General features: G+C 40.0%; 1 protein-coding gene across 3 annotated transcripts; it reads right to left on the bottom strand.

Moving 5' to 3' along the window:
- Positions 1-209: 209 nt before the first annotated feature.
- On the bottom strand, positions 210-24,529 carry TKT (transketolase). Of its 3 annotated transcripts, none has more exons than XM_040569139.1 (14): positions 24,000-24,529; positions 18,811-18,928; positions 17,122-17,235; positions 16,363-16,460; positions 14,528-14,719; positions 13,617-13,735; positions 11,910-12,103; positions 11,089-11,253; positions 9,695-9,851; positions 6,330-6,460; positions 4,992-5,075; positions 4,722-4,815; positions 2,922-3,044; positions 210-503 (listed from the first exon to the last, which is right to left on the bottom strand). In XM_040569139.1, exons 1-14 carry the CDS (start codon positions 24,104-24,106, stop codon positions 316-318), a joined length of 1,884 nt encoding a protein of 627 aa, XP_040425073.1. In that variant the 5' UTR covers positions 24,107-24,529; the 3' UTR covers positions 210-315. The 3 variants fall into 3 exon arrangements, with proteins under 3 accessions (XP_040425073.1, XP_040425075.1, XP_040425074.1); XM_040569141.1 differs by lacking the exon at positions 24,000-24,529 and adding an exon at positions 20,779-20,798; XM_040569140.1 differs by lacking the exon at positions 17,122-17,235 and having other exon boundaries at positions 24,000-24,297.
- Between the last annotated feature and the right edge of the window lie 723 nt (positions 24,530-25,252).

The raw sequence follows: 25,252 nt of genomic DNA, 5'->3' as shown, positions 1-25,252 counted from the left end.
GAACACACAACCATTTCCCACCCCAGAGCTCCCAGAGGAGAGGTTAGCAGAGCAGAAAACCCTGCTGCTGTGCAGCAGGTACACAAAGGGCTGTTGCCCACCATTTGTTAAATAACCGGAAGCTTTTAGCAGCTTAAGATATTGCGATTTTAACCACACTGGAGAAATCCCACGGGAAAAAACATATTGGAATACAGAACTTTTTTTAAGCTGGTATTTTTATTAGAACTCTACATAAAGCACCTTTGCCTGCCTTAAACTTACAGTACTTCTCTGAACACTGCTTTTGTGTAACACAGCACAAGATGCTTCAAACTACTCCGCATTTTTTGATTTGGACACTGCCACCTTCACAGCTTGCACAATGGCATCTTTGTCAATGCCAAACATCTTCAGGAGCTCAGCTGACTTTCCACTTCGTGGTACGTGAGATACAGCCAGGCGGTTGACTGTGATACCAGGCTCACCCACTACTGCAGCGCACACCGCTTCTCCAATGCCACCTATGAAAAAAAGTCAAAAAGGACACAGCTCTGTATGCTTCAACGGGCAACATATAGATTGCTTTTAAATCAAAACCAGAAGATCAGAGATCACTTTTTTTGTGTGTCTTTCTGTTTACAAGCTCAGTGCTGTTATTGCTCTCTTGGAGGGCAGACTGGTACCAAGAGGATCTAGACAGAAGAAATGGGGCTAGGATACCTGTCAGACAATCAGAGAAGGAAGTTCAATAGCCTACTCTAACACATTTTCTCTTGAGCCCATGGTCAAGTAAATAAAATTTTAAAGACATTTAGAAGTTTAAATATGATCAGGTCTACACAAGTTAAATCCCCACTTCATATGCTTATGAGAAACATCAGTCACAATATCTATCCAAGTCCTCCAGTTATGAAACAAAACCAATTCTGTACATTAAAGACGTTCCAAGGACAACCAGCCTAACATTTCTGAAGTACTTACCAATTGGCAGTAAGAAATATACCTCTAATGGGCATAGGGTCAGGAATCCCTGACCACTTCAGCATCAGCCAACTGAGGGCCAGGTTTAAAATGTATTTAGACTGGGGAGCATTTACAAATATACCTGATGTGCTGAAAGTCTTCATTCCCACCAAGCTCAACCACATTTACGTGCTTCATCTTTCCATAATGCCTGTACATGCCACTAGACAGCTGAGTTGTGTAATAAATACACTCACAACCTTTGCTTAGAGCTCAGTTCAGACTGAACCACTGTCAGTCAAAACGACAAAGGGTGCAATGGGGAACTGTGTGGCAGCAGGGGAGGTGTTGGAAGCAGGAATACTAGCGAAGAAGAATGCACAGGGCTGCTGTCAACAGCATGTGCTCCAAAACCTGGCAGGAGAGACATCCTGGGGCTGCATTACGGTTAGGGTGTACCCAGGAACACACAAGGGCTTGTCCCAGCTATGTGCACGCTGTGCTTTAACCAAACTTAGCCTCCAGCCAGAGGCACCCACAGCTGCTAAGATCAGCGTGATGTGGGCTTGCAATGCATTCAGGCTTGTGATGCGTGTACACCTGACCTTCCTTGATTGCATCATATATAGAAAACTGTGCCAGTGTAAATCACAGGTTCATCACCTCAATGGGATTTTGCCATTTTGCAAATCTGCAGTAAAATATTCATTAAGAGTTGAAAGATAAGCTAGAATTGATGAGACTTGGTAACACAATTACCCTCTATGATCTGGAACAGAAGTATGGCGTAATTAGTGCTTATGGAAATACCAGCTCACTTCAGAGACATGGCAAGAGAGGTACTCACCTTGAAGTAGGATAACGTTCTCCTAATATCTATTAGTAAATATCTTCAGTATCTACTAATGCTCTTTTTCCCCCCCTAATTTCTTTAGCTCCCCCAAGAGGGGGAAGCCTGACATGCTGTTCACAACAGCTGTTCTCCATCTGCATGCAGGCTCACCCTCACAGGACATGTGTGCACAGGCAGACCCCTGAAAACCTGTGTACAAAGTCATGTCAGAGAGCAAGAGGCAGCAGAGCAGCTGAACAATCAGCTCCCAAGCAGATGATCAACTCTTAAACCAAGGTCCTGCAGAATCCTCACAGAGATCATCAGAAGTGGAAAAAACTGTTTTACTCGTGCAAATAAGAACCCAGTACAGAAGCTGAGGGAGTCTTATAGAGACTACTCTGCTTCTCCCAAGCAGCTTTTTATCTGAAGGTTATTTGGGAATCATCTCCTTGCATGCATACGTGCACTTTTTACTCTCAGGTTAAGGACACTACCATATGCCAGTGACAGATTCTGAACTAGCCTGCAGGCCGTTTGCAATGCAGGAACAAAACAACTCCAGCAAGGACGCACAATGCTCTGGTTCTTCACAGGCTCTGATCTGTTCTTTTACAGTGGTGGAGGAGCAAGAGAGAAATTTCTCCCAGTGGCTGCTGAAACTGACTAAACCATCTGATTTCAAAAAACAAAAAAACAAAAAAAACAAACAGCTGGAATCAAGCTATTGGACAAAGGGAAAGCTTAAGAAATGCGCGTAGCAAAGGTCTCTCTCTCACAGTTTAATATCCTGCAGAACAGCTGCTGTAAAAGGTATTCTGAGGCTGTTCTGTGCAGTCACTGCACCGCAGCAGGAATTTACACTCTCACTGGGAACAAAGGAATCAAGACTTCACTTGCATCATGTGTACAGAAGGACACACAAAGCTAAGTAAACCATAAATGCAATTCTGATTAACCCATTACCTTAGGAAGTGTTCAGCCCTGTCACCATACAGCAATGAAAAAAGGCTAAAACCTCTCGTTTTAACTGAATGAACCACAGCAGCGGGCCTCATACTTCTCTCTTTCATCAGGAGAAGCTGTGAACTTCAAACCCCTCAGGGCCTGCGGTGTGCGCTGTGACCTCTAGGACCCAGCTCACCTTCATGGTAATGGTCCTCAACAGTGATGATTCTGCCTTTGGTCGCTCTTGCATTTTCAAGTATTGTCTTCTTATCCAGGGGCTTTATAGTGAAGGGGTCAATCACACGGATGAAGATTTTTTCTGCAATAATACAATTAAGTTATTTGCAATTTGTCCTTGGACTATGTAAGACAACAAAAGCAACACAGGCAGCCCCTGCAATCTTCTAGAGCTATTCTGAAAGCTCCCTACACTAACTCCCAGGTATTTGTACTAATGGCTTGCCTGACAGAACCCAACCAACCCTCATCTTTCTATGTATGCTATCTCACAAGGACCATCAAGAAAGAAATATCCAACTATTCCACAGATCAAACAGAGCCAGAAAGGCCTTGGATAAGCAAGTCAAGGTCAATATGAGTGCCTGTTAGCAAAGCAGTAACTGAACCGGCCTTCCCAAATGTAAGAGCAGGATCCATCCACCACAAAATCCTTCTTATTCAGACTGTCGCATTTTTTTTTTCCTCCAGACCTTTATTTTACCTTTAATTTTACTGTCAAGCCAGACAAAACTTCTTCCTGCCTTTTCAATCTGTAAGCATTCTGAATTCTCCCTTGCAGGCTGCCCACCTCACAGATATACTTGTTTGAGCTGCCCCAGCCCTGATTACAGGGCCCTTAGAATTAGCATAAAAATCAGCATTGGTCCTGCTCTGACAGGCAGGCCAGATTACTCATTGAAGTTGCATACACAACAGCAATCACTAAATTGACTCTTACTAACCTAAGGAAGTCTGAGGCCTGGCCAACTGTTCAGCAGCCACTCCAAGAAGCTACTTCAACATCCAGGAACTGATGTAGCACACAGAAACCCTCTGCTACACTATGGTGACAGTTTTGTGACTGAAGGCTCTTTTGTAGACACTGTATTTTAGGCATTAGATGCTGCCTCTACAGTAAGGGAGTATCTCTCCATTGTCAGAGATTTCATGGTCAGCAGTGCGTTGCAAAGCATGGAAAATGCAGCAGAATAACAGTTCTAAACATAAAACTTTCAAAGTGTTGTAAGCCTGGTGGTTCAAGGACATGACAATATCTGTACAAATACAAAGCTACCCCTAAGCCAAAGGCAGCATTAACTGTATTATCTCTTACTATTTGTAACCTCTTCCTGGGCATAGGCCACTGACTCACAGGTGGATTTTCATGGTTTCTTTCTCTTCTTATTTCACTTAAGGATTTTAATTTTCTTTGTCAGATAATGTCAGTGTATTTGAGCACTATCACAGGATCTTCACCTCCCACTCTAGCTAAATGTTGATACATTCATTCAAAAAATCAAGTTAGCAGTGAACTGTATCTACACATATGCGCTCTGTATCAACAGCACTGTGTGAGAGCACATACCGTTGCTGTGGCTCAGCTGGCAAGCTGCGCGTTAACTGGTCCCAGTCTGATTGCATTCAATCATGTTGGTGCACTAGCACACCCAGCAGAGACCACTCCTGCTTCTTATACACTTCTTCAAGATTCTGCCTAAGAGTGCATTCAGACAGGATAGCAATTTTAAGGAGACCTTTGATCTGACCAGTCCAGCAACTTTCATAGCTACTAATGCTGCTAAGCTAACTAAAACCTACTCCATTAGGCGAGATTGGCATATATATACACCACGTTGCACTTTATCAGCTAGCTGGTGACCAGCTGTCTGTAACATTTTGATAGTTGATATTTAACTGGTACAAAGGGTGAGCAGTTAGGTTGACCAGTATTGATTTCTTTGCTGTAGTAAATGATGAAAAAAAAAAAAAAGGTCACCTTTTCTCAGCTGCTCTGCTGCAGCCAGAGCCTCATGCAGCGTGACTCCTGCTCCTATCACAGTCACTTGGTCATCCTTACTCTTCAGGACCACCTACAAGAAAATGTTTCCATGCATTTTTTATAAGTCTTTTTGTTTTTACCATTTCTGGAAATTTTATTAAGAGATCAAATCTTTGGCTTTAGAATGCTTTAGAGGGAAAGAGGTTTTTACAGAAAAGAACTCGGCATATTTTTTTCTCATTTTCTGATTCCCTAGACAATATTTACCTTTGCCTGTCCAATATGGAAGTCCTCATTGTTGTTGTAAATGACAGGATTTTCAGGACGACTAGTTCTTATGAAACAAATGCCCTGTTTCCAAAGAAAGCATGAGTTATAAAAACAGAAAGGCACTGACATTCTGAATGAAAAAAAAATGCAGCAAAATGACTTTTCCTAATTGTCTGTTCTTCACCCTTCAGTTTTCCCTCACCTCTTCTTAGAACATGCCAGTAACTTACTGTCTTCTGATTCAAAGATCTTAATTTATTTTCTGTTCTCTTGTGGAAATGGAGAATCCTACTTGAGTTAATTAGAATCTGAGATCTTTTCCATACACGTGCATATTTTACTCTAGCAGCTTTAAAGCAAAGGAAGAAATGCTCATCTGAAAGCAAGGAAATATACTTTCCGTTAGTTAATGCTCAGATGTCCTTCCAAAAGGAAGTAACAAACTACTACTTGAATCTAATCTCTCCCTCATACTGCTTTACAATCCTTTACCTTTTTTTTCCACTCATCTTTTTTTCCACAGCCCACTCAACACATTTGTTACATATCACATTTCCACACTTCTCCCCTTAAAAGCTGTACCAGCATGACTGAAATTTTTCAGATTCCTTGCTCAAGGTAAATTGCTGTGGAAGCCAAGAGAAGTACCAATCAAGGAGATCTGACCCGGTGCTACCAATGATGTTTGAGCATTACTATGACAAATTAGCTGAATTAAATAAGAGAAATCAGACACCCAGCCATGGCCATAGAGGAACTGTTAGTCCTAGTCCTCTTCAGCCATCTCCCAGTTTAACTACAATCCATCGTTATCAAAGGAGAAAAAGATGACCAGTGAGATTGTCAACTAGTGTCAGTACCAGTTCTCAACAGCTCCAGAAGTGTTGAGTGTGAGATACCAGTAGAGGACCTGACTCCTGAGCTTTCATGTATAGGCACTTGATGATCAAAATCCCCAAGACAAATTTATCTTTCCATAACCAGCTTCAGTTTTGATGCCAGAGATATCTTTCTAGGAGTGTACAATTTCTAAGTTTGCTAAAGACCAACATGAGTTAACGCTTGCCCTTATTTCTGAGCCAATTTAGACCCAAGCTGCAATCACTGTGTAATCATTTACATCTCCCCAGATATGGCCCACAGCATTCCACACTGTTCATTCAGAACTAGCCTGAGCAGAATGTTTGCAGCTTTCCATAAAAAGAAAACATCCCACTGCCACGCTGGAGCCTTTGAAGCAATTTAAATGGACAGAGAAGTGGAAAAAAAACACCAGCAGCAACAAGAAAGTACAGATAAAATATTATTCTCTGGCTCAAATACTCTGATGCAAACCTTGGTGTTGGCAGCTATTTCCACTGCTTTTTCAGTGGCTACAGCATCACTAGGGTAAAAGACAGTAGCATTGGGAACAGCTCGGAACATGGACAGATCCTCCAGTCCCATCTGAGAGGGCCCATCCTCACCTAAAAACAATTAAACCAAGGTTACAGAAAGATAAGTGCAGTTTGACAATCACTCAATATGAGGTTCAGTGCAAACCAGGACTATACATGTGTATGTAAAAATAAAATCAGGCACACACAGGACATGCAAGTCTACCTGCTTGAGAAAAGAATCATCTTCTCCTTAAACCTGGAACCGTCTAAACAGTAAATATAGAAATACTAAAAAGAAAGAGAACTGGGGTTATAAAGAAAAAATGGAAAATAAAGTGCAACAATAAAACAACACAAAGGGCAGACAACCAAAATAAGAAGGATACAGATATAGAAAGAGGGTCACAGGATATCTAAGTATCTTCAGATTTACATGTACCGAAGCCTTACAAGCAAAATTTGCAATTGTCAGTAATGTTACTCTAGATTTCATCTGCTGGAAATGTGAAAGGAGAACTGCATGTGTTCCATCAGAAAGGGAGAGTCCACTTGCTACAACTACGCTCAAATTCTTAGGCTTACATCAAGATTAAATGAAGGGTACGTATATTTTAATACTTTAGAAAGTCTTTTGGAAGAGCAACAAGGTGCCTGTGTTGTTGAACCATTCAAGCATCTTATGGCTTGAATTGCAGATCTATGACAAAGATTGTTAGCCAGAGCATGCTGGATGCCATCAATTCCCTTAAAGGAACAACCACCACAACCCCCTCCCAGGGGCCTTATGTAAGGGTGCTTTGGGAATGGCACTGTTCCAAAGTAACCATGCAGAGTTCTGAATCCAGTCATGTCACAGCCTGCAAAGCAGAAGCAGGGCAAAAAGCCTTCCCACATGCGCCCACTACCTGTTACTCAAGAAGGACGAGTTCATGAGGAAAGAGGAGAGAATTTTAACAAGAGTAGCACAAAACTCTGAAGAGCTTCAAAGATGTTAAGGAAATCAGTCACTGAACTCTGACACTATATAATACTAATAAAGTACGCATGAACCAGAAAAAAAAAGTCTCATCGTTCAGTCACAAAAAAAGTGTCTCTGACATCACAGTCCCTGAATGCACTCTGACCAAACGAATTGGAATTCAGGGGGATTTTTCTTTCCTGAAATGGATTTAAATGCATACGTAGAAAAAAAGTGAAATTACGAAGAACAAAATGAACAGGTACCTGAATCAGAACCTTACCCAAAATAAGGAGAACACTCCACTCATGCTTGTCTGTTCCACTTTTGCTATTACAGTGCCAATAATAATAGCATTCACAGTTCATACCAGTAATTCACAAACTAGCACTAAGTTGAGTTCTGCCCCACGTACATCTTGACAGAAATCCCAATTTAATAATTTTGAGAGTAATGCAGATCAAAAAAGAATAAATTTTCAATTATATCCTCAAAACCTGTATTTACAGCTTAAGCAAAACCTGAGCGCTTACTATGAACAGTATCAAACGACTAGAATGTAAAGCTGGCTGTCTAAATGAGTTTTTTTTGTTAAGGTCGTTGTGGTAGTTCTCTCTCATGAATTTCATGGGTCCAAATTTCAAAGCAGCAAAAGCCCCAGAACTGCATACATAAAACTTCAATTTTCACCACAGATCCAGTTAGGATCCTGAAATCCATGCAGGCCTGAAGTTCTAATAGGAATTACACTTAACTCATACCCTTCCATTTAAAATTGAATTTTCTAACAGTTAAAAGATTTCACTGTAGTATTGTCTTTTAGAATTCCATTGCAACACTTTAGGTTTTTGGAAGCTGGAGTTGAGGCCAAAATCAGGTTTGTAACTCAAACAGCTTTATAAATTTAAGTGTGCACTTTCCAATCACAGCTCCCAGCAAAACATTTCAAACATTGAAGTTGGAAGTGTAGTTCTAGGAGACAATCCAGGTATCCCAAAGCAGTTTCATCTTCTTAAATGAAGAAAGACCGAAGCTAATTGGCTTGTGCACCAACTCCCTTTGCTGCTTAAAAGACTTAAACTGGATTGAACTTGACTGTGAAGAGGTCGGAGGACTGATTTTAAAAAGAAAGAGGCTTGTAATAGAATCCCTCCCTTAATGACATATAGAAGCCATAATCTGATATACTCTACTTACAGCTTCCTCCACTAAAGCATACTCTACACCACTGCAAGTCAAGCTTGAAGTTCTGGATGAGACTACATACATAAATAGCATCTTTAAATCTGTATAGCTTTACCAATATTACAGGCCAGGCTAACAAATTTGCTTCAAACGAACAAACAAAAACAGCAAAACCACCCCTCGTGCAAGCCATACTGCTAGCCAAAACCATTAAATCAACTGCAAAATGGATGTATGCAAAGAACACCACCCTCAGTAGCTCTCTCCCTCTTTCTTTTTCTCCACGAATATCTTGTAATATTTCAAGCATGAACGTTTATTGGCATTTTCCTTCTTGGTTTGCAAGTCTGGTATTATTTTCATGGGTGATCTTTACAGGTTTCATTTAAAAAAAAAAAAAAAAAAAAGAAAAAAGGAAAAGCCCTCCTGTCATCAAACCAAAAGCAAACCCTAACATGACCTAACATGCATTTAGCAGTTATGACGGGAAGGCAAAGACCAGAGAAGGTAACGCCAATTTCCTGAATTACATAACAGATTCACGGTTCCTGTTTTATTAGCATTTTAAGTTCTGTTTTTTTGGAATGTTTTTACTTTTTTTTTTTTTTAAATAAATACATTTGCTGCTCCAGTATTAAGAAATACCGAGATAGATTGAAGCAATATTTAAAACTGGTGATGTTAAAAGGCAGAATAAAACAAAAATATTTATTTTTGTAAAGCGTTTTGAGATCTGAGGGCAAGACTATCTGTGCAAAAACAAGTACCATTAGTTTCTTGTTTTAGGAACTGGGAATGAGGTGTAACCATGAGACTATTCCCATCACAGAGGAAGTCCACTGCGAAGACGGAAAGGAACCAAAGCTCCTTGCTTTCAGCCAACTCCTTTGTATCACTTTACACTTCAGGCTTGTAGGGAAAAGTCCTACTTTTACCAAGCCAAGCTGATAGAAGAGGAAAAAAAGACAAGCTGAGGCAGGCTTGAAATTTCTCATTCTTTCCAAATGCAGCATTGTGCTTGATATAAAATTACAAATATTACTACTTCTCAAAAATGGCTCTACTGCTAGCTTTATGAATGATGAATCTTTAAAAAAGCTTTAGCACTCAGCTTTGACCACTAGACACATCATTAAATGAATGGGAAGCACTAGCAAGTAACTCCAGGCTGCCCTTACCAATAGAAACACCGCAGTGTGACCCACAGAGGTTGATGTTACTCTCAGAGATGGCAGCCATACGGATCTGGTCGAATGCCCGTGTGAAGAAGGTCGCAAAGGTGCTGGCGAAAGCAACAGTTCTGTCACGTGTGGCACAACCAACTGCAATGCTCACCTGAAAAGAGGGAGATTGTACAGGAACAGTGAATTCCTCATTTATCACAGTTTCCAAGAGATCATCCATGGGACTTTAGCAAGAAGCCCTCAATGCACTTTAAAAAACTCTCTTCTGTTCTGCTCCTAATCACTGGCCTTTCCAAAAAGGAAAGAGAAGCAACTCACTCTCTCAGCATCTATTCTGCAGTGTTTCTACTCCTTGACTTAGTTGCTATCTGGTATTGTTGATCCTTACTGGCAGCAGCTTCTTTTCTTCATCTGCAGCAAGCAGCCATTCAGAGTTTTAAAACTTTTCCATCCTCCTCCCTGTTCTTCTGGATCAAGGACTTACGCTTCCGGTCCAAAATACATGGTATTGACTATCTCCAGCAGATAAAAAATATCATTATTAAATGGGGAATGGATTCACCCATATCACTTGGATTGGTGTTTACTAGAAGGACCCTTCATCAGCAGGATGGAAAGTAGAACCAGGTTATTAAGTCATTTATTTCTACAGTTACCCCATGCATTTATTTTACACATGTTCCTTCATGGCCAGATTTTTCTCAGCCTGATGTAAATACAAAATGCCTGACTCACGCTCATGAAATTGTCCTAGCATAAAATCTGCAAGAGACAGTCCCCGGGTTCTTGAGTTATAAATCATTAAAGACAGCAACCCATTTCTGCCTGAATTTATGTCTCTAATTTCATTTGCTTCAGTGAACCATATAGAGGCAACTGACTGACTCAGTCCAACAGATAAATTATCAAATTTTAGTCCTTTCTGTACAAATGCCATGAGGCCAACTTTTATTAACTATTTCTCTGTCCTCACCTTCATACCCCAGTCTAGCATAGAGCTCACTGTCATGTTGTGTTGTGGTATTCCATTTCCTGTGAAGAAAAAAAAGCCTAGAAAGTCTCTTCTGAATTGACCCTCTGCAAATCACACTGCAGGAAATATTACTATCATTTACATGTTGCTATCTCCATGCACTCTGCTGAATTGCAGACAGCGTGACCACAAAAATAAGATAAAGGAAGACTTAGGCTGATTAGAAGCACTCCTTTTGTATTACATTTGTAAGCTTCTGCCACAGCCTAGGTTTTCCATAAGCATTAAGTAAAATTTAGTATCCATGAACACACATGTGAAAAGACTGAAACCTCACTTTCTGAAGAGTCAGACTAAATGGTTCGAGATCCTGCTGTGTAATAGCAGTACTTCGTGAAAACAAGAGACCAGTTACCATGTTCTGTTCAGCAATGTAGCATTCAATGTAGCGACTGGGATGATCTTTCTTGAAAAGCTCTGAGAAAGTAGAGTTCTTTGTGTCTCCATCCAAAGCAATCACTCGATCATTAGCATGGCCCAGTTTTGCAAGTGCAACACCATAAGCTTTGCGGGTAGCCCACTAGGAAAAGAAAAGTATAGTAGTACTGTTACACATTCCTGGTTTTAGAAGCTTTTGTTTACTCATTTCTCTCATCTTTCCTTGAATGTATGCACATAAAATTAAAAAAAAAAAAAACTAATTTTAAGTGTTAACACTATTATAACTACATGTGAGAAGCGTGCCATGGGAGAGTAAACAAAAAAAGGAAAATAGTGAAGCATGAGGACACGTATCTATGTTGAAACCAGCAACTCCCTACCAGTCCAGGTAGAAATTTTTGAAAACCTTACCCGGATAGCTCTCTATCAACCAGGTCTACAAAAATCAACAAACCAATATTTTTGCTCCCGCTTTCCAACCAGGGAGATTCAATGAACCTTGCAGTGCTTCTTTAATTTTATTTACACATAAAATAGTTAGGATAACTGACAATGATCACAAATTTACAGAGTGATTTGAATCTTTCTGTTTTAATATATCCTTTCAATACCTGGCAAGTAGAACATTTGTGTGTCATACCACAGAGGCAGGTATTTACCAGGATACTAAAAACTGTACAGGAAGATTTGACTAGTAGAAATCATGGCAAAGGATACCATGGGAAACAAATCCTCTTGCCACCCACTAAACAGTCTTATGCTTCAGACATCTGTCAAACTTTAAGAAGGGAGTACCTTTTCTCCCACTTTGTAACTTGGTGGAGATGGCATCTTAATGTTTCTAATATTTACTACAGGTGCGTCTTCTTCTGGGAGAGCAGGAGAAAGTTTTTTCTTGTTTTGGATTTTCTCATCTATTTCCAGAATTACTTGTTCAGCCATGTTTTTTGGAAGTGGTTTTCCATGCCAGCTTTCCTTATCTTCAACACCTGCACATTTTATTACAAATAAGAAAAATATTTAATCTTTTAGTTGCAGATTTTACCATGATAAAAGAGCAATGGACTATGACACTAATATCGTTTCCAAAAAAAGAATTTCTTTATTATTCCTACCGTAAGCAGTTACAATAGTATTCAACTGCATTAATAAAAACATGTTCAAACACATCAGAGAGTCAAATTCCAAACTTTCCAGACTAGTGACCATTCAAGACAACAAACTTTCAGTGTCTTCTAGTGAAACTATTTTTCAAATTGGTACCTAAAATATCCAGTCCATAAACATAGCAAGAACAGTTCTACGTCAACGTGAACAGTTAACATGAAATTGTAGCAGTTAGTACTACAAAAACTAAGTTTCAAACAACAATTAACCAAGCTGTCTAATTCAAACAAGCCCTGCAGATTTACAGCTTTAATAGCTTCTGCTGACTCCTACGTTTGTGCACCTAGCACTAACAGCAAAATCACCTCTCTGGCTGATAAGCTTTTCACTAAGTGACTAGGAACAAGTTTTGCTTGCTTGCTTAATGAAAAGGATGGAAGAGATTCACTCTTGTTATTAATAATTTTTAGCTGATCAGAAAGAGGAATCCACGCTGTGCTGCTAAACCCTGTAGCTGAACAGAATCATGGTGATGTCTGACAGGTTGAACATGCATTGAGTCCATTTTATTGTAGCTGGCATAGATCTCCTCACCTTCAAGAGCCAAAATCATTTTTTAAGCACTAATGCTGTTAAGAAGTATAAAGAGTTTGAAAGACTTTTTACACACTGTTGCTCAAATGCATAAACGTTTGTCCACTGGAATATCACATTTACTTAAGTCTCATACCACATGAAAACTATGAAAGGATCTCAGAGGACCCATGAACTCCAAAATGTAGAGCTGCTAACCTATGAAATCATTTCTTTGAAATACTGTATCCTCTATCTGTCAAATTACGCATCAGATCATATGAAATAACCTGCAGTATGACGAGATGCCTTATGTACCACGTCTCATGAAGTTTTATCAAAACTGGAAATGCAACATCCCTCATTCCCTGTGCATTTTATACTGCCTGGCTGGTAACTAGCAGACTCGTTATCTGCAACGGGGAGCATGGAGCTTCTGTGACCAAGTTACTCTCTTCTCTGTCTCACAGTAGTCTCTGCATACAAGTACAGCTGACGGCAGAGGAAATCCTACTCTGTAACTGGAGATCTATAAAAGCCCAATTAACACAGCTGGCTGATGTTAAGATCTCAGAGTCACATCTTTGCCTGCTTCTAATGAAGGGCCAATCTAATGTCCTTTATAAAAAAAAGAAAAACCAAAAGAACAGAATTATGATTTTTCAGAATGCATTGTAATATGACCAAGTGATAAAAGTGCTAGGATGATAACCATTTCAAATCTATGAGATGTTAGACTTCAATATATTTTTTTAAACAATCGCACCGTTATTGCAGTACTCTGTACATGTATTATACACAAAACAGTGGATGGTTTATTACCTGATATGCCTTTGCCTTTAAAAGTCTTCGCAATTATAGCTGTTGGCTGATGTTTGGCCTGCCCAAAGGCTTTGCAAAGTTCTTCCACACTGTGTCCATCAACAATGATAGCATGCCAGCTAAGAACACAAACAGATCAACTGTTTCTGAATGGTGTTAGCATATGACTCCCTCTGGTAGCTAGCAACAATAATGAATACTAACTTCATTCCAATGCAGTGTCTTTTTAAGAGACCCAAAATATGCCAGAAATGTGAACTAGCATTCATTTGTGACCATAAAATATCCTTTCCTTTTTTTTTTTTTTAAATAAGGCCAAATGACTCACTGGCAAAATCCATTAAGTTATCCTACATTTCTTCAAAAATAAAACCCATTTTTAAATACAAGAGCAAATTACACATCTAGCAATCAAAAAACTAACAATGAAAATTGATTAAAACCATTAAAATGCTCCATCATAATTTGCATGGTTGATATTTTATCTGACTGTTTTTTGTCATGGATTTTTGCATTTGTATAAAAAAAGACACATTTCTAAACTACATGAAAGTCCATACAAAGAATTCTCTTGGGAAAAACATTTTTCATGCCATTTTTCTGATCTAGTTGCTAAGACAGTACCTGTGGTCACAGATAGTTATATCTGTATTCAATGTCATTAGAACTAGATCCTCTAACAAATTTGTCTGAGTAAGCAATCCTTGTATTTTTCCTCTAAACAACAATTCTGACACTTCTAATGTTCCTGCTGCACAAATACAGACTACTAGTATCAGCAATCATGAAAGACCATCTTTCTTGGTGTTGGTTTCCTTTAGAGCTGAAAGTGCATTTAAAAAATTCTAAAAAAGGCAAATAAAATGTGGTTTCAAACGGAAGAGTATACTGAACTTCTTCCAATCACATACCCAAAGGCCTCACAACGTTTTTGGTAGATTTCAACATGATGCTGCAGAGGTGCAGGGTCACTTTGTCCAAGACGGTTAACATCAAATATAGCAACTAGATTATCAAGCTTGTAAAACCCAGCAAAGGCCATTGCCTCCCAAACAGAGCCTTCAGATAACTCTCCATCTCCAAGCAGACAATACACTCGATAGCTGGAAAAAGAAATTTTAAAAAAACAAACAAACATGGTTTGACATGTAAGCAGAACTAAATCAAAAGCAAAATCTCTCTTAACGATTCCTGGCAAGAGGTTTTTTGTTTATTCCAAATATTGGTCAATTGATTCACCTCAGATAACTTTATGTAACCTTAGACAAATCAAAGTACTTCTGAGCTGTTACACACAAGAAAATGTTTAAGATGAGAGATACTTTTTCAACCTTTTCTCTCTAAGAAAATTAGGTTTTAAGCTTCCTATTGCAAGGCTTGAATGAACTGGCCCATTAAACATTGTCACTGTGACTCAACAAGGCCACTGACAAGGCATGAAAGGTAACCGCCTGCTTCCTCATTCCTAGTATATATTCCCTGGAAGGTCACCCAGTAATTTCATTTCAGGAAACTATAAATTGGGAATTAATTTAGCTACATATTAACACCTGTCACATAACCAAATTCAGGAAACAGAAAACCAAATGATACTATTTGTAGACTACTTGTGTACACACTGAAGCTTTTTATTTAGGCGAAACTCAGCAGGATTACTGCCTGATCTCCTCTACGGCATTCAGCCCTGAGTTTTTCTTCTGTTCTCACTCTCTTTTTGGATGACAAAGCTATTATTTATTAAAATTAAAATGGAATAGTATGTTAGGCTTCAAAGATATCTTTTAAAAACCAAATAATCAAGATAGCTGTTAGTGATTTTTTTTTTTTACTAGACATTAAGCTATACAGACTTCTGATCCAAACCCCACCTTCCTTTAGCTAGGTCTGAACTCTGTCCACACGAGCTTCTTCCCATTACTGCATGCAACACCACCTTTTTCTTCCATCAAGTAACCACTGGTTAAATTTTTCCCCACACGTAGCATCTGCTAAACTCAGTTAAAATCAGCAAGTCATCTTTCACACAAATGATTTCAAGCTAGTGAAGTGTAGGGCACATTAACTGGGAAGCCTATGTTTGAATGTACTAGAACTGTCCACATAAAATAAATCAACTACATCAGGCTACTTTCCTCCTCATACCGATTTGCCTTTAGACATCTACTTTTCTTGTCCACAAAACAAATGGCAAGAAGCAGTCATTTTTGCCTCTATGGAGTCAAGTGGTTTTCAGGTAACATTTTTAAGCCTTACTTTATGATTCAGTAACACTATGATTGACCATAACAGTTCCTCATCCAGATTCATGTTGTCCATTATTTGTCATCTGACTTTGAACAGATGCATCCCCAGTTGATTTCTTTCCTCTAAGGGGAGGCATACGAGTCTCAAAATTGCTATCAGTTACTCTCTAGAAGTTAGAGGCTGCTCCAGCAACTTACTGCCTTCTCTGTGCAGGAACATCACCTTGCTGTCAGGTTACAAAGGAACAAGCAGATGCACCAATTCTTGATAATCTCCAAATCTTTCCCAGTTTCACTAGCAATGGATTCATAATTATCAGGGTGATATTTTTACTATTTTAAACCTGAATTAAGTTAAGACTTAAGTTAAGACTTGGGAAAAGAAAAAAAAACAGAATAAAGGATTCCCCGTTCCATTCCCCCCCAAAGTAAAAATATAAATTTCTTTTCACAAAACATTCCCACTGAATGCCTATAGTGATGAAATAAGAAGATGGAATTACCTGGCTCTGTCAAAGAATTTGCCAGTGTATGCCATTCCACATGCAGCACCAAGACCCTGCCCAAGGGATCCAGTAGCCACATCAGTAAATACTTGTCTCTGATAATAAAAAGACAATGATTATTTTACAGTCGAGAAACAGAAAAGCAGGAGATGGTTCAACATACACCAAAATTCAGCATCTCAGCCATAACAGTATAGTGCAAGTCCCTCCATACCTCACCCTCTTCCCCTCTCCCAGCTATCCACGTACATCAATGGTCAGTGTCACAGGCTAACTAGTTTCTCTGAGAGGGAGTGTTACCTATAGCTCAGGGATTTCTAAACTGTGCCTGGGGTGGCAACAGTTAAAAACTGATAATTTTGAATAAAAAAATTAATTGAAAGAACTGATTGGAAATGGAAAGTCAACCAAATTGGATATAAACCCTTAAAATACCTCAAAACTTCTTACAGAGCAAGAAGAGCCATATTTTATACAACCCTTTTTAAACAGAAAATATTGCCATACAGGACTGCAGAAGAAGTTTATTAGAATACTAAAGGTTATTTTTGCACACTCATTTGAGCCCAGACCCTGATTCAATTGTGAAGTCACAAGTATCATCATAAACGTGCATGGAAATCTTTATCTTTCCTGCACTGTAGCTGGCAACCAAGAGTTGCAGCAAAATATTTTTATATATATTTTTTTATTTTTATTTTTATTTTTTTTTTTTACAGAAAACACCATGTTGTATCAAAGGTTACAAGCACTCACTGGTACCGGGTGTCCTTCTAAGACAGAATCAATTTTCCTCAAGTTCAGTAAATCTGTTTCTTGTAGAAAGCCGGCCTCTGCCCAAACAGAATATAAAATTGGTGCTGCATGACCCTAGAGAGAAACACCAATTTTAAGCAAACAAGTTTCACAATATCCTATTAACAAGATAAACGTCTACAAAGCAGAAAAGGTCTATAATCAGCTTCTTGGGTCCACCAAAATGGAATCAAATTCTAAACCATTTTTACGATACGACGTACACTCTGATGCTTGCTACCATGTGCTCAGTGCCCATGCTTAAAGTAGCCCAGATATCTGACTGCAGTTAAGGTACAGAGAATGCCGCACTCAAGGGCCATTTAGGACATCCTCAAGAAATTAACTTTGAAGAATAAGGAAGTCTCTCAGTCATGTGGGTCCAATTGCAAAAATCAGTTTTCATATCAAAATGAAACACCTTGATTGATTCAATTTGCTTAGGTAGCACTTTCAAGAACAGAGCACTGGTCATTCAGTCAGTAAGCAGATGGCTGAGAGAGAGTTATCCCACTAAAACTTCCCCAGTATCCGAGTGTGCAAGGCAAGATGCAGGGCGTGCCAATCAGCAAAATTTGAAGCTTTATACAATCAGATCCCTGTGGCTAGATCCATCTGACAACTACAACGTAGCAGCCACGTTTCACCACAGAGCCATTAGGAGTCAGCAGAAGCATGCACAGCTTTGAAGCCATTTAGCAACTCTGGGCAGAAACCCTGCTTAATCTGAGGGGGTAAAACAGATATGAAGCTATCCTGTCTTATTGTTTTAGCTCCTCAGCATTAGCTATGGGCTTCTCACCCAGTTACTTCATTTGGAAAGGCAGTCAGAAGTGGCAACGGTTATAACCAACACAGCAGATAGACACCATCAGCTATGCAGTATTACTGCAAGCCACCATGTGCGGGGCTCTGACTGAGGAGAGAACTTCATCAGCTGCTCTGTACACCACTGGGAGCTTTCCTGAAGGCCCCTCAGCTGCCCTTAAGGCACGCAATCAAAACATCCCCGTGATGCACAAGGGCACAAAGCAAAAGGCAACAAGAAATACTCAGGGGCAGTCAGGGTTGTGCTTTATGTGTTCTCTGAACTAGAGTGGCTTCAGAAGTACTACTGACTTTAACACCATATTGGCAGAGCAGGAATGCAAGTGACTCACTAACCCACCATAGCTACTTCCCACAACACTCCCTGAAGAGCTGACAGTAATTAGTGCACGCTGTGACACGTGTGACAATTAGTGCACTAATAACAGTATGGCTGCATTTAACAAGTGTAGCACAAAAGCTAACTGTGACTTACCAGTGAGAAAATTAGCTATGCCAAGATAAAGCAGACTTGAATTTCCCATAGGTTTTATAGACAACACGATAGCATTTATTATTTAATATCAGAACAACTTAACATAGTGAAATTCAGGCAAACCAAGACACAGTACAGAGATACTTAATGATTTTGGAGTTACACTACCACTTAACTCTACCAACTTTTATATTTCCGTAGTAAACACATTCCAAGCTCTCAAACATTTGCAATAGACTTCTCAGTGGATGCAAGCATAAGTAAGTGCAAGTCATGGAAGACAGATCCATGTGATTTACAGACAGCTCTTTACTAGCAACCATATAGCATAACAGTTAGGATTTTACCTTTGAGAGAACAAAACGGTCGTTGCTGGCATTTCTGGGATCTTGCACTTTGTACTTCATGGTATGGAAGAACAGCACAGACATAATCTCTGCTGCACTGCAACATGATGTAGGGTGGCTACAAGTCAAGACAGACCCAAGATTACCACTTCTCGTTATTGTTTTCTTAGGATCACATCTTTAAAACACCACTTTACCAGTCCTCTACCCCTCAGCGTTAAAACACACAGCCTAAAGCATTTGTGATAACCCATCCCATCTACCATTACCCCAACGCCAAACAATTGCACTTTAAGACGAAGGAGCCTTGTTATCTAGTTAAAGTGGATGTTAAAGATAGACGCCAGTGACGGACCAAGGACGTCTTTTAGAGCTCTCCATTCTTCATGCCAAAGGACAGCACCCTAATCAGTGACCGGGGAGCACGGGAAGCAGCACACACCCTGTGCCCCAAATCATACCCTGCTGACTTGTCTAAGGCAGGAATTCACCCTGACGCAGAGGTACTTTGGCCACTCGCTGAATGAAGGAATTAAACACGTGGCATCATGATGTGTTCAGGCCTCACTGCACAGGCAGGAACTGGTAACATAAGATTAACTTGGTTCAAATGTTCTGGAACGTTTAGAACTGTATAACAAAAACTTTTTTTTTTTTTTAAATGATTCATTATTTCACTGTTAGAAGTGTTTGAACCAGAATTTTGACTTCTAGAGAAGGCACTAAATAATACAGCTCTCACATTTCATCTATTGACACTGAACACAGACATTTACTGTCTCCAGCTTGTTATTAAAAATAATAAACATCCAGATACACATTATAAAATACCAATTTGGTTAATCTTTGGCTAAAAGAAGGACCAACATTTTCCAAATTACGTCTAGATAAGTTTGAAAAATCAAACTAACTGGATCAACAAAGATTTAGAAATAGCTGGACAGTCTCTCTTCTACTGAGCAATCTGGGACAACTTCTGCAACAGTTTGCAGCAGCAACACAAATGAATACTTCAACTGTAGCTTGCCTCTGAAATACACTGGCCCCCTTCAGAAGGGGATATGCCATACAGCAGCAAACAATAGATATAAATTATATGATGAATTTTTTTCACGTGGCAAATACTGAGTTATTCCAACACAATGTATATATTTCATTTAAGTATATCAGAAGGGCATACAAATATTTTTATTTAATCTACGTTACTGTAAGTTAAATAACGATTGCTGTGATTCTTTTCACCTTGAAGGGATGGTCCCTACTTGACCTATTCAGTAGGGTTTTCAGCCTTGGGTTTTCACTTACTTTGGATAGAACTCTAAAGCAACATAGAGACTTGTTTTTTTGTTTGTTTTTTAATCTTTATTTAATGTGAAAGTAGCATTTTTTTTCCAGATTTTACTGGTGTAAACAGGATCATTCTAAAGTACAGGAAAGTAAAGTGATGAACAGTAGGAGAGTTATGGCTCCAGAAACCAACACCAGCTTTGAGACCAAAACACTCTCGCCCCACTTTCTCTTCTGCCAACATTTATTTTTCATCTTTAACGTGATACTCTTTAAAATATTAGACCCTTTTTGTAATACAGGACAATTTTACTATGAAAGAGTCACACTTCATTTTTCTTTACACATGTACATTTACCATGCATGTTAGGATTAGACAACACTTTCACTAGAACTTCAATGACAGTATTCTCTGCTGGTCATAATAAACCTTCCCTCCCAACATCCCCAACAGTGCTATAATAAGAGAATAAAAACATGCAGAACACTAGCAAAATATGAATTATGGTTAGTGTCCATCCCTTAGTAAGTACTCACACACAAGGAACCACAAGAATTAGCTTAAACCATGGTTCAAACATATTAGTAAATATTTATGTATTTGAGTTAATCAATAAGCCTTACATGCTTGGTTTAAAGCCTTCATTCCTTGAATTTTATTAACTTTATACTTAACCATACTTCTATGAACTCCTGGTCTTGGTAAAAAAAGTTTTAAACAACCTAAAATGGTAGCATGTGGAAAAAAAAAGTAGAAAATTTAATAAATGATCTGAAAATTAGAAAAAAAAACTTGTTAAAACTAATAGTTAATTAAATGAATTCCTACTAACAGAAGTTACCTAAAATTTAATGACATAACAGAGACCACAAATCACTAAAACCAGCTATATAATTTTGCTAAATATAGCCATACTAACTAGATCAACTGCTCCAATTTTAATTCATACTTTCCTAACAAATTCTGTTAAAAATCCTTGTTAAGCCTAACAAGTGTATTTGGCATACTCATACTGGGGAAAAAAAGTACAGCAACTCATCACCACTATTCTCACACCATCTTTCACATGTATTCTCGACTAACCAACAACCTAGAACTCTGTGGCAATGGTCTGATGAATACATTTCTCTGCCCAATAGCTTCTACCGTAGAACTTCCTTAAATTTGAAATACAGCCCTTCTATAGGAAACCAAACCAAAAAAAAAAAAAAAACACATTAAAACCCTGAAATTTTGGATCCACAGAAATAAAGAGTAAAATAATTACAGAATAGAACTTTTTCCATTTAACATCAATTTATATTACCTCCACATACACATGCCTAGTCATTTCATCTGAGGAGAACTGTAGTAGAACGTTTAAAACGGAATATTGAGTAAATGACACAGATAAAATATGCAAGAAAATCTGCAACAAGTGATCATACCCACATGTTATGAAATTTAATTGCTTCTTAAGAAACTCTGGCAGCTTCCACTTTCAAGAATTTAGCTATCTAATTCTAGGAAGCAGACACTGTTTCAAAACTACAGAAGTTTATCATTAGCTACAAAGGGACTCTACCAGTTTTGATCAAAATGTCCGCACTGCTTATCTAAAAGGAAAGCTCAGCCACACCCAAAAGCAAGTATGTTCAATCTTTACAATTAATTAATCAAGTTTTTTCCCCACCTAAGGCATTTTAGGCACTTGTTTCCAGTTTACTGAATTTTTCCACTACAGCTAATAAGGGACTCATCATAGCTAAATTACATATTTGAGCATCTTAAGGACCAGATTCCTGGTATTTTAGCCCTTGTCCTGACAAAGGCTATACTTTCTTTAATAAAACACAAGGTAAAGACTGCAAGAACGGGCTTGTCCTACCAACCACTGAACCACTTTTCCTGCAACACATGCCACAGTTTACAGAAATTACTTCCGTGACAGAAGTCAGCAGGTTCTCTTTCATTTGAAGTGTTTCTATTGCAAGTATTTCTGTCACTTTACAAACTACACCTTTAACAAATACTAGCTTCCTTGAAAAAGTCAATGCAAGCATGACACGGCTTTTTTTTTTTTTTTTTCTTTTAAGAGTAAGCCTCTATTTAAACGTAACTTGCATTCAAACTTCTCTGTCTACATTCTTACACTATGCTAGCACTTTAAACAAAGCTCACTGTCTCATTCAGGTTTTTGGAAAACACATTCATAATGCTTAATTGCTTTAGAAATGTACGTCATTTGCCTAATGCTCCAACAGATTCTGAAGTTCTTTTCCTTTTAGGCGTGATATGACACCATCTTGGTAAGCAAATCTTACATTTATTAATAAAACATATAACTTGACAGCATTATCTTCTCTCCAGAGCTCATCTTTTGTAACTTGCTCATTATCAGGGTGTGTAATAATTTCAGACTCTACACAACTCTAAGTAGAGCTAGAATAAGCTGTAGTGATTAATGAAATGTCCCTGTGCAAGGAGTACTCAGTATTGTAATACACAGGAATAAATAGCTCAAGCAAAGCTATTTTTACCATTTCTTCATCAGCACTGAGAAAATGGCGCTAATACCAGATTTCTGAATTTTGTGAATCACAGAAGAAAAGCCAATGGTGTGGCATGATCCTCATCTCCTTCTTTATTTTCACACCAGACTACACGGAGATAATTTACCTGTAGATAGAGAACTAGTAATACACACATCTGTGGCCTGCATACAATACATAGTAGAACGCAAGATTGAAGCCCCAGCTGTACTCATCAGATGCATCACAATTTTTCTTACCAGTAATTTCACATAGGCTTGTATATATCTGCTGTACATTGATTCTTGATTTGATTCAACGCTCCAAAGAGCATTGTTGAGTGTCCTGCACTTCTCTCTCCAGGCTGGACCAACCAAGCTTTTATTGATTGGTAAAAACCCACTCCTACAGCTGGCTGAGAGGCTCCTCATGCCCCAACACCCTATTTTACACAGAGAACCAAAGCAGTATTGTCACTTGCTGCATGGAAAAGGAACGAGTAAAAATCAGTTTCTGTATGCTTTGAGAAAGAGCCACGTGAGGCAGCCCATGCCGGACACAGAGTGGAAAGTGTAAGGCAATTCAAAGAGAAAGCTTGGAAATGTTTCCCAGGCCACCTTTCTCCACAGAAACCTCAGCGTCCAAAGATTCTTCAGCTATATGAAAAAAAAAAGGAAAAACACACACTACAGCCAGTTTCAAAGACATCCAAAGGGAGGAAATTGCCACAAGATGGATATAAAAGGCCTGCGTTCTACGTGGAACCACTCAAATGCATTATTCAAGCAGAAAAAAATGGATTTAATTTACATGAGTCAAAGTGGATTGTCTGCAGAGATTTTTTTCCATAGGTAAAGCACGATCAAAGGAAGGATAACCCTGGAATCTGCACAGATCAGACTCGGCTAAATCCTGACCAGAGGCCTGAATAAACCGCCCGTTGGAGACCGCGGGCATTTCACAGATAATCCCACTCGGGCTCACTTAAAATTCTGTGGAGAATTACTTCCAACTGACGGGCACGAAATGAAAAGAAACCGTTTGCGCCTGGGGCAAGAATTCTTTGGTGCTCAGTCCTGCACCGGCTCGGCACGGCACACAGCGCCGCCGCCCGGGGCGGGGCCGGGTCGGGGCCGCTCCGCGCTTCGCCCGCCGCCGCCATTTCTGACGGAGCATCCCGCGGAGCCCCCGCCGGCACGGCCACGCGGGCTGCGGGACACACGGGGCATGTGGCCGCAGCTGCCCTGTGTGGAGGCTGCCCGTCCCCGCTGCGGGGTGCTCCGTCTCCCTCCGCTCAGTGTTGTGCGGGAAAACAGAGCGAGAAAGGGAGAGCCCCCAGCAGCCCACCCTCAGCAGCCCCTTTCGGGGCTCAGCCCGCCCGCCCCGCTTACCCCGAACCGGCCGCGGTCGTGGCCTTGATGGAGCTGATGCGGAGCCGGTTGGCCGTGTCCTTCAGGGCCTGCAGCGTCTGCTGGTCGGGCTTGTGGTAGTCCTCCATGGGGGCCAAGCAGCAATCGGCGGCGGCGGCAGCGGGGGTCGTGTGGCGGCGGCACCCGGGGCCGGCAGGGGCGGCGGCGCTCTGGTGAGGACCGTGAGCAGCGCGCCTCGGCAGGGAGGGCGGAGAGAAAGAGCAGGCGAGTGAGGGACGGACGGAGGGCAGGAGGAAGCGAGGGAGGCTCAGCCCCCACCGGAGAGGCGGGCCCGGTCCGGCCTCGGAGCCCGCCGGCTCCCCCTGCCGATAGGAGGCGGCTCCGGGGACAGCGCGCAGGGTGCCCCGGGCGCCGTTTCGCTGCCCCGCCTGAGGGGCGGCCGGAGCCCCGCGGCCTCTCACAGCCGCTTGGAGCAGAAGGAGGTCTCCAACTTACGCTCTTCCATCGTTCAAACCCCGTCAGGCGAAGCTATTTCTGTGGGTTCCACCTCGAGCCTGTCCTTGCCTGTTAAAGAATGTCACTGCATCACGTGCAGTCGTTTGCAGCGAGGAGAAACTGTGGCGGAATTGCTGTGTGCCCTTTGCGTTCGAGAAAGAATCAACGTTTCAGTCGCACACGTTTCAAAAAGCAGAGCTCTCCTAGCTCTCCTCATTTAACAAGTACGAGAGTTTAGCTTAACAGACTGACTTCATCAGTCCTCAATCGGAAAATACATTTTCTTTAGCAATTCTGAACAGTAGGATGTTAAAGTCATTAAAGCTACAAACTTAACGAGGCGCACTAAAATGTAATGTTTTTCTGAAAACTCCAGTAGTACTTGTAGTCACAATCTTAATATATATAATATATATATATAAATTAAACCCACAGAAAACACAAATAATCAAACCTTCATGCCTTGCTCGTGAAGGCTGGTATTAGGCACTGCGCTCTCCATGCACTTCAGTGTTGTGTCCACTCATAGCTTGTCTTGGGAGCTTTATTACATTGTTTAAAAAAAGTGATATAGTTTTTAAATATAAACAGTTACTCATAGTGAATATTAGTGCTACTGTTATCTCCCTTCTGAAGGCATTACTGATGTGTATCATTTAAGAAAACTGAACCTTTGTCTTCAGCTCTCTGAAGACTCTGGGTTTCAGCGATAAGGGAAACCACCTGTAATTTATAAAGTAGCCATGCTCACTTGGCAAATCCCAGCTAATAAGTAACAC

Source organism: Cygnus olor, chromosome 10 (genome assembly GCF_009769625.2).
Source record: "Cygnus olor isolate bCygOlo1 chromosome 10, bCygOlo1.pri.v2, whole genome shotgun sequence".
Taxonomy (NCBI): Eukaryota; Metazoa; Chordata; class Aves; order Anseriformes; family Anatidae; genus Cygnus; species Cygnus olor.
This window is presented reverse-complemented; position numbering and strand designations above follow the sequence as displayed.

What these genes read in the sequence shown, in the direction of transcription:
- TKT (XM_040569139.1), bottom strand. Translation starts at nt 24,106, where the DNA reads ATGGAGGACTACCACAAGCCCGACCAGCAGACGCTGCAGGCCCTGAAG. An exon ending in GTTACAAAGTGGGAGAAAAG is followed by an intron (nt 11,254 to 11,909) that starts GTACTCCCTTCT and finishes TTCTTTTCCTAG; the next exon opens with TGGGCTACCCGCAAAGCTTA. An exon ending in TGAGGACCATTACCATGAAG is followed by an intron (nt 504 to 2,921) that starts GTGAGCTGGGTC and finishes TTTTTTTCATAG; the next exon opens with GTGGCATTGGAGAAGCGGTG.